We start from the raw sequence: 10,410 nt of genomic DNA on the forward strand, positions 1-10,410 counted from the left end.
AGTACTTAACTACCGATGTTTCTTGTTGCATTGAACTGGTGCTACCTGAAGGGATGTGCATTTTGTTTTTGTTTGCAAGGACAAATGGGGAAGGTGGTACTTCTTCTAAACATCTAGATCAACAGAACGGGATTTAAAGACCCAGAAAATCATTTCCCCTTCTTCTCCAGACCCTTGCCATACAGTGTGCGCCCCGTAGTCTTAACAATGGTACAGATGTCCCCGGTATAAGACTGTAGATTGCTTATTTCCAAGCTTCATTACTTTTTATTACAGTCCTAACCTCTACATTGTGTATTAAATATCACATTGTTGAGATTAAACTGTTTTTTAAATCTATGGGATCATATTTATTCAAATTGTAGCTTTACCTCCTAAATGTATGTATCCTTTTTATTGCACAGCGCTGGCCCCAAAGGCGATAACATCTATGAATGGAGATCAACTATTCTAGGACCTCCAGGCTCAGTATATGAGGGTGGAGTTTTCTTCCTTGATATCACATTTACACCAGAATATCCCTTCAAGCCTCCAAAGGTAAGAGAGACAGCCTAACATTTGCTACCCAGTGATCTGTAGGGTGTTTGCAGAACTCAGTGTTCATGGGACACAGTCAATTTGAAATCAAGTTGATTTAAGAAAATGAGTTAAACCTGGTTTCAAGAACCACACCTGGAATCCCCCGCCCAATTTTGGTGGGGTTTATTTTTTGATCACCATTTTTCGGGGGGCTTTTAAAATATTTTTCCCTTTCCCTGTTGTTGCACAAACATGGGAAGCTGACTTACTACACAGGGGAAACTATGAAACTGAATATACGAAAAGTGCTGTGAAATATAGAAAGAAAACAAACTGGAAAAATAGAAGCAAATATTTCTCTCTCTCATCTCTTTCAGTTACAGTAAACTTTAAGGTGTGTTTTGTAACAACAGTAGGTTAAAAGATTTCAAGCAGAAGTATGGTTTTTAAGTGCCATGGTTCTTTTAGGGACTTGCTAATAGTTGATTTATGTGTATAATATCAATTTCTTAGTAGTGCTTTTCTGGATTCTGGATGCAAATTATATTTTGGAAGCTTGTTGTATTCTGTGTTGTTGGGTTCTGTCACAAATCCAATACTAATGTAAGTAGATGTAGGTTTATGGTTCACACATTTAGGCCAATATGTTTGGGGGGGATACTTTAGGACAGTCTCTTAAGACAGGAAATTGCCTAACAAGGTTGCCTAAGGGTGGGTCCAGGTTTCATTGCTTTAGTATTTTTTGGTTGGAGGTGATGGTCACAAGGAGAATCTTAAGAGGATGTCAGCTGGAATGGATATATTCAGCAATGTTTCTTTCCAGTTGCTTCACCTTAGGCAGAAGTATGCTACCATGAGAATCTTATACCCTATGGTGCCAAAGGTTTGGTTGCCATTTCATTGGCGCTTTAGCTTGTCTATCTCAAAACGGGAAGAGCAAGTTTCATTAATCTGCATGAATGGGTCTAAGGCTGCAGACATGGAAGTTTTTAAAAATGAAAGTGGTTTAAAGTTCTGACTTCAAGTAAGCCACTCAGTGCAAGAAACTTACAATAAAGCCTATGACAGAGGCCGAAGTGTCTAGTCTTAGTATGTATAATGTAAATAATTTGTATTTATGGAGCACATTACATATTTAGAGTTCCGTGTTAACATTAATCCTCACACTGTTCCTGCAAAATAGAACTATTATTCCCATTTTGCAAGTGGAAGAGATTGAAATACAGAGAGAGCGATTCAGGTTCTGATTAGACAGGCACATGCTTAAGGGCCTTTCTGAATCCGGGCCTAAGTGAATTGCCCCAGGCCACCCAGAAAGTGACACAGCCAATATTAGAATTGAAGAGCTTTTGGCTCTTTAAACTGTACTTTGTCCTCAAGGCTGCAGCTACTCTTCTGCAATATTACACCATACATTTTCTCTGGTTCCCAAGAGTACCATTACGGTAAGGCTGCATTTTATTTGTGTTGAGGTGAAAATAGTAGCTTGGGTTGACCCGATCTGTGCTTTGATCTTTTTTGTATTAATAACCTCTAACCACTTTCTTCCCCCCAATCTCACTTTGCTGGTTATATTTATTACCTTATCCTACCACTTATCTTGGTGAGTCACGGGACCAGCTTCTTTGTATCTTTTTTTCTAATGCAACAGTGGTTTCACATCAACGCAGTGACCAAGATGGAGCTCTTTCAAGTGCGACCTTGCCAGAGGGGGGGGGTCCAGTTTCATTATATTGTCTGCTCTTCTTCCATATGGCTTAGTGTTCTGTTGGCTTCAAATATCTCTCTGTATTGTCTTAATAGCTCCGTGTTTTCCAGATCTGATTTGATTTTGTTAATATTGTGTTGATTTTTCACCATTGTGATCACTCCAGCATTTGTAACAAACTTTTACTTTAAACTAGGGCTGTCAAGCAATTAAAAACAATTAATCATGATTAATTGCGCAATTAAACAATAATAGAATACCATTTATTTAAATATTTTTGGATGTGTTCTACATTTTCATATATATTGATTTCAATTACAACACAGAATACAAAGTGTACAGTGCTCATTTCATATTTATTTTTTTATTACAAATATTTGCACTGTAAAAAAGAAATAGTATTTTTCAATTCACCACATACAAGTACTATAGTGCAATCTCTTTATCATGTATGTTGAACTTACAAATGTAGAATTATGTACAAAAAAAACTTGCATTCAAAAAAAAACAATGTAAAACTTTAGAGCCTACAAGTCCACTCAGTCCTACTTCTTGTCCAGCCAATCGCTAAGACAAACAAGTTTGTTTATGGAAGATACTTCTGCCTGTTTCTTATTTACAATGCCACCTGAAAGTGAGAATAGACGTTCGCATGATACTGTTGTAGCCGGCATCGCAAGATATTTATGTGCCAGATGCACTAAAGATTCAATGTCCCTTCATGCTTCAACCACCATTCAAGAGGACATACTTCCATGCTGATGATGGGTTCTGCTCGATAACAGTCTAAAGCAGAGCAGTCTGATGCATGTTCATTTTCATCATCTGAGCCAGATGCCACCAGCAGAAGGTAGACTTTCTTTTTTGGTGGTTTGGGTTCTGTAGTTTCCGCATCTGAGTTTTGCTCTTTTAAGACTTCTGAAAGCATGCTCCACACCTCATCCCTCTCCGATTTTGGAAGGCACTTCAGATTCTTAAACCTTGCGTCGAGAGCTGTAGCTATTTTTAGAAATCTCACATTGGTACCACCTTGGCGTTTTGTCAAATTTGCTGTGAAAGTGTTCTTAAAACGAACGTGTGCTGGGTCATCATCTGAGACTGCTATAACATGAAATATATGGCAGAATGTGGATAAAACAGAGCAGGAGACTTACAATTCTCCCCCAAGTAGTTCAGTCCCAAATTTAATTAACACATTATTTTTTTAACAAGCATCATCAGCATAGAAGCATGTCCTCTGGAATGGTGGCCGAAGCATGAAGAGGCATATGAAAGGCATATGGCACGTAAATACCTTGCAACACTGACTACAAAAGTGCCATGCAAATACCCGTTCTCATTTTCAGGTGACATTGTAAATAAGAAACAGGCAAGAAGTATCTGCCATAAATGTAAACAAACTTGTTTGTCTTAGCGATTTGGCTTAACAAGAAGTAGGACTGAATGGACTTGTAGGCTCTAAAGTTTTACATTGTTTTATTTTTGAATGCAGTTATGTAATAAAACAAATCTACATTTGTAAGTTACACTTCCACAATAAAGAGATTGCACTATAGTACTTGTATGAGGTGAATCCAAAAATACTATTTATTTTATTTATCATTTTTACAGTGCAAATATTTGTAATAAAAAAGAATAATGAGCACTGTACACTTTGTATTCTGTGTTGTAATAGAATATCAATATATTTGAAAATGCAGAAAAACATCCAAAAATACCAATTGAAATTTATTAAATATTCTATTGTTCTATGTGCGATTAATCGTGGTTAATTTTTTGAGTTAATCAAATGAGTTAACTGCGACTAATCGACAGCCCTACTTTAAACATATTTGTACATTTTTTTTTTTTTTTTTTCAGATTTTATTCTTATGTTCTCCATGCGACTGGCTTTTGTATCATCAACAAAAATTGTAAATGGTGAACAGCTGGTCTGTATGTGTATTAAAAACATCAGAGGTTTGATTTTCTACTTAAGTGGAAATCACTTAAATCCTTTTCTCATTGCCTCAATTAGGCAGAGCTCCTCTAACTAGAGAACAGTCACTTCGATAAGCATCTGTAAATTTTGGCCAGTCTATACCACTGATGATTTTTTTTTTCTTGTTCTTACATTAACAAATATGTCTTATGCTTTAATTCCAAATAGTAACCTACTGGACTGAAAATCTGTCTGAAAAAGTTATTTTCTCAGGTTACCCAATTTTCATCTCTTGTGCTCTGAGCCAGTGTGCATTTGCAAATTGGAATGCTTGAACTTTCCATGAATTTGGTCTTTAGTTCATCAACCTGGAAATACTCATGCTTCCTTTTTGAAAAGTTTTATGATGCCTTTTAACAAATTGCCTTCTGAAAGCTGGTGAGGTAGAAATTTTGGAAAATCAGAGCTGAAGGTCAAAATAGTGCAATATGAAACCAACAGTGGATGGAACTGCAGGCTGCTTATGAGCAGATAGCAAAGTCTTGCCTGGGAACTGTACATGCCATGGACTTCCATTCTTCTTTGCCCGCCCCTATCCTAAATGGAGCTATGTTTTTTCAGTTGCTGTTATCACCAAGTAAGGTCACCCATCTGCTTGGCCTGATCCACATGACGTAGACTAGGAAGCACTCATTGGGGTATATGAAGCAAAGAAACAGATGTCTTTGTGGTTTCGGTGTATCGTACCTTTAAAGTTCTCTGATGTGCAGAGATCAGCAGCTGGTTTTGTTCTCAGTTGCTGTTGCCTGTTACAGAGGAGAGAGAGATGCTGTGCTCTCTCCTGGAGATTATTTTGTTACTTCCATACATAATATGCAAAAGCATGTACTTTTGTTTAATTGAAAATCAAAGTGTAATGTCTCCATGAGAGAGCATAGTGTGCGGGTGTCTCTTGTGTAACAGGCTACTGTACCTCTGAGAACAAAACGAGCTGCAGCACTCTGCATAGTAGGTGAGTTCTTGGAGACCTAAAGATGCATTGCCCAGGAAACTAGAGGCATTAGTTTTGTAGTTACACATGCCACACCCCTGCCAGTGCTCCCACTCAGAGACTGAGTGAGAGGGAGGGGCATGAACAGTGTTTTTTCGCATTGCTGAATGCTAGAAGGATCCAGGAACGCAGCAGAACAGCTACGAGGGAGGACAGACAAGTTTAACATGTGGGCCAGTCTAATCCCAGAAAAAACACTGATACGTTCTTCTTATGCCACACGCCTACTGAATGTGCAAGTCACAACTAACTACCCTTGTTACCAATAAACAGACAATAAGATTCATGGGCATGGACAGCTGGCAAATTCTGAGGATTTAGGGCATGATCCGACAGCTCTTACTCAGGTGAATAATTATAATTTATGCAAGTAGTTCCATTGACTTCAATGGGACCACACATATGAGGGAGGGTTGCAGGATAGAGTTATTGTTCTCCAAAACATAGAGTTGGGACACTTTTAAATGTGTTTCCTTTTTAATGTGAAGACATAGGCACCCAGGCTAAACCTGGCCTAAAATTAGGCTCCGAAGTGCGTACTTAAGAATCTAAATAAAAGTGGACTGAATTTTCAGAAGCGCTGAGCTCTTTGAAGTCAATGGAAGCTACAGTTGTGCTGCCCCCCTTTGGAAATCTGGCTGCTCTTCATGGATTTAAGAACCTAATGTGAGAGAAATCTGAGCATCTGGTATTAAAGCATGAGCCATATTTGCTATTCTGTAAGAACAAGGGGGAAAAAACATTGGTTCTCATACTGACTTTAGGCACCCAAGTTTGAAAACTTTGACCATGGCTTTGGTAACATGAATTAATGCACTCTTGATTTTGAGTCTGCAGCCAGACGCCTGGAAACGGTATTGACTTGCTGTGAGGCCTTGGGCACAGGGCCGGCTCCAGGCACCAGCTTGGCAAGCAGGTGCTTGGGGCAGCCGCTCCGGAGAGGGGCGGCAGGTCCAGCTGTTCGGCCGCAATTCGGTGGACGGTCCCTCGCTCCCGCTCGGAGTGAAGGACCTCCTGCCGAATTGCGGCTGCAGATCGCGATTGCGGCCTGGTTTTTTTTTTGTTTTTTTTTGTTTTTTTTGGCTGCTTGGGGTGGCCAAAACCCTGGAGCTGGCCCTGCTTGGGCAGGTCACTTGAACTCTTGAACTTTCATTTCCTCATCTTGAAAATGGAAATTGTGGTGATTACATAAATTCTATGGATTTAAGTGGAATGAATAGGGAAGAGTTATGGCTGCTAGTTAATACAATCCATACCTGTTCTGCAATAGGGGAAGCAGTACTGCCAACCCCAGATGTTCAAAAATCATAAGTTAAGCCCCCAACATCACAAGATTGGTTTAAAAATTATGATTCTTTTAATTAAAAATGTGGGGTTCCTTTATTTGCCTTCTGGGTTTTAGGGTACATTTAAGTCACATTTCCAAGCTTTTCTCTGCAACCATAAGGTCTAGGAACCTTTTTAATTGTTTTACATGAACATTAGAATTCTCACAATCACTTAATCTCCAGAAGCAAAACTGCAAATATCACAAGACTTACAATAAAATCATGAGATTTGGGAACTCTGAAGAAGGGGGGCTTTGAAAAGCATTCTTCACTTCCGGACTACTCTCAAATACAATACAACTTTGGCATAGTCACAACCAGAAGCTATCAGCTGGTGGCTATTTGAAATTAATTTGGTCATTGCCTTGCCATGCTGAATGGACAGGCGTCCATATCTCTCACACCATTATGACGGTGCTCACCATGATGATCATTAATGCCCTTAGTATTGAGACTGGTTTTGAAATGGAGTGGAGACAACCATCCTGCTGACCCTAGAATTGGTTCCTCCAGGTCCAGATTGGAGAAGAGCAGGAAGGTTTTTCTACTGCTTTGGTTTCATTATTTTACCTGTTCTGAGTTGTTCCACAGTTTTAGAATTCTAAGGGCGCTGCAAAAGCCCCTCACTGCAGCAGCCATCCCAAGAGTGGAGGCCTGTCTTCTTCTGACACAGGGGATTCAATGGGAATCTGCTACAGATATTGGCTTGGATGTGCTGTGGACTCTCTGATAAACAGGAGGCTTCAATTTTCAACGTCACACTTTCCTATACAATCTGTTTATGTTATAGGTGGGGGGGAAATCTAATCTCATGATTTAACTGAAATATGATTTGCATTAAAAATGGAGAGAATTGTGCAACAGAAATAAAACAACAAAAGAAATGTTCCATTAACAGTGGGAAATTTAGCATGGAGAGAAACTGACCATCCAGGTTGATCTTATGGTGCTTGAGAAGCATATAGAATTCAGTTTTATCTGTACAGTTTGTGCAGATGTAAAGTATAGCTCATTACTTCTAATTTTCATTTAAAGTAAATACTTCATCTTCTGTTAAATTTAACCTAAAAGTGAATTGAACTGTTATTTCACACTTTTCTTCTACAAATGAAATATAACCACTGTTTCGCTTGTTGCATAAAACAATATGGAAAACACAAAAGAAAGATTAGTACAATAGTAATCTGCTTGTTTTAAAAGCTGATTTAAAACTGTTGTAATACAACTAGACACCAGAGGGCAGCAGCACACCAGGAATCTAAAAAACCCACCCAGTTTTATTATTGATTATTCTGATAGGAAAGATATTAAATGGCACTCTATAAATGTATACTAAAGCTGAGTTAGATGTAAAAATTAACTTTACATCTTAGCCATGCAGAGCTGGAGTTACTTTTAATCTGAATTAAATGCTGGGTTTTCTATCCTTTTTCTGTTTAAATCTGTAAAGTCAAATTTATGACTGTGTAGTGTGACATGTTAGCAAACAGTCTTGTAATTGTGTTTTTTCTAGGTTACATTTCGGACAAGAATCTATCACTGTAATATTAACAGCCAAGGAGTGATCTGCCTTGACATTTTAAAAGACAACTGGAGTCCAGCACTAACTATTTCTAAAGTTCTCCTCTCCATCTGCTCACTTCTTACAGACTGCAACCCTGGTAAGTCTCTCATACCCTAGCAGATAACATCTCTATTGATACTGATCATCTGGCATTTTAGTAACTTACACCCTGATCCTCCATCATTAAAGTCAAAGGGAGCTTTACCATTGACTTCAATGAGCATAGGATCAAGCCCTTGGAGAAGAGAATCTCTGTCCCCACAAGATAGCCCAAGCTTTCTGTTGTCTTTGAGGGATAATAGAGGTTGTTCTGATATTCTGTATATGTCTGTAGTTTATCTGTTCTTAAGCTGCACTGCAAAGAAAGCAGCAACCAGAAAAATCCCGGACAATCATCCTGTAGATTGAAATTCCAGCTAAAAAGAAAGTGGTGTTTTAAACACCATATTCATGTGTGGAGTCTGCACCATCTGAAATTCTAGTGATTTGGTAATAGACTAGATGTATTTAAAAATTACCACCATAAACAAGGCTAGAAGATAACGAGCTGGAAGTTTTCCTGGAAGCTCCAGTTCAGCTTTACAGTAAATTATTCAAGAATAAACTTCCCACCACCATATTTATATATAATTCCTAAGTAAGTTAAGAATTGTTTTTAGTACTTCCCTCCTGTGTCCCACTTAGTTAACTAAGTATATCTCAGTAATATAAAATAAGCAAAACTTGTAGAAATTCTTCTAACTTTTATAGAAGTGTAGTAGCTAAGGTGTTGTGCTATGCGTACTTCACCAAAAACACCTGATCTAATCTTTTCATGGAAGCCAGATTTATATGGATATAGGTGCACTTAGTGTCTGAGACATGCATACGGCCTTAGAAATGGTAAAGGAAATTGAAGCACACAAATCAGGTAAAATCTGCAATATGCTTTGCCATCCTTGTAGGTTATAAGTGTCTGTTGTCTTTTTACCTCCTTAAAACTTGAATTAGTGAATCTTTTCCCCCCACATTGAGCAATCGCTTATAAAGCACCATAAATTTACATGTACACATTAAGACCTGTTCTCTACTTGGAAAGTCTAATAATCTACGTACTATAAAATGGGTCAGTGTTCCACCATGTACTTCCCTGCCCCCATGAATGCTTTTGGGTAACCCATCAGACCAATTCTCAACTTTCTTTTATGTTTTTCCCCAGTTCTCTTGACTAAAATGAGCAGGAACTTTTTTTTTTTTTTCCTTTTCAGCTGATCCCCTGGTTGGAAGTATTGCCACTCAGTATATGACTAACAGAGCAGAGCATGACAGAATGGCCAGACAGTGGACCAAAAGATATGCTACATAAAATGGATTTTTGTCAAACTCTTGCATTATTTGTCTGTGATGGAAAGAGCTGCTTATTGATTTTGAAGTGGGGGGAGGGAGGGCGCTGGTAAAGAGTAGGGTATTTCTATAACAGATTTTATTCAGTCTTTTATTTCCTAAGATTTTGTTGTTGTAACTTAAGGTATCTTGCTACAGTAGATAGCTAGAATTGGGAATAGCATATTTTAAGACTGTCATTAGTTCAGCAATATTAGCTCACATATAGTACCAAGAAGAATGTAAACTTTAGAATTTTTTTTGTTCTGTTGCTTGCGATATGTAAAAGATAACAGCTTAATTTTGTACAGGTACATATGTTGACATTTATGTAAAAGTCCTTTGATGACTCTATACACTGGGTTTTTTGTTTTTGTAAAAGATGTTGGGATTTTTTTTTCCCCTTGGGAGGGTGTGCTGGTATTTAACAATTCCTTTTCAAAGACTCATCTCATGATATGTAATATGGAGGAGTGGATATATGGCCTCATATAGGAAATGAGAAGTAGTTGTTAATGTATTATTTTATATGCCAATCTACCTTTGTGAAAAGAATAAAGGTTTTAATCAGGATTTATGGCAACCTGTAGTGAAATACCTTAAGCTGTTTAACTGTAAGGCGTGGAATAGGAGTCACTCAGTGGATTGGTTGTATGTTGTGGGCTACTTAAGTCTGCATTTGTTACTGTGCTAATAAAAATATGTAAAAAATGACTCCTGCTTAGTGACCTGCTTTGTTGTTTTGCTGAAATAGCTTCTCCCCAATACATTTTGATGAAAGACCTATATTCAGTATCCATTATTTTTCCTTGTAAGCTAACTGCTGTCTGAAAGCATTCAGGGAAGAATTCCCTGAACTGATTTATCAATGGCCATAAACTTGCCTAGATGGGTGCTTTGTAGTAAGCAGCTCCTACAGCTTCCATTTTTGAAAGGCTTTTCTACATTAGTATGTAC

The 10,410-nt window shown here is 38.0% G+C and overlaps 1 protein-coding gene across 2 annotated transcripts in view; it reads left to right on the forward strand.

Moving 5' to 3' along the window:
* The window catches only part of UBE2E1 (ubiquitin conjugating enzyme E2 E1), a 54,829-nt gene extending 44,662 nt beyond the window's left edge, over nucleotides 1-10,167 (forward strand). For both annotated transcript variants that reach the window (XM_034760776.1, XM_034760775.1), the window contains exons 4-6: nucleotides 405-537; nucleotides 8,041-8,188; nucleotides 9,339-10,167. In XM_034760776.1, the coding sequence (XP_034616667.1) occupies nucleotides 405-537; nucleotides 8,041-8,188; nucleotides 9,339-9,436 (379 nt within the window). In that variant the 3' untranslated portion in view covers nucleotides 9,437-10,167. The remainder of the gene's footprint in view (nucleotides 1-404; nucleotides 538-8,040; nucleotides 8,189-9,338) is intronic.
* Nucleotides 10,168-10,410: the final 243 nt, after the last annotated feature.

This window comes from Trachemys scripta, chromosome 2 (assembly GCF_013100865.1).
Source record: "Trachemys scripta elegans isolate TJP31775 chromosome 2, CAS_Tse_1.0, whole genome shotgun sequence".
Taxonomy (NCBI): Eukaryota; Metazoa; Chordata; order Testudines; family Emydidae; genus Trachemys; species Trachemys scripta.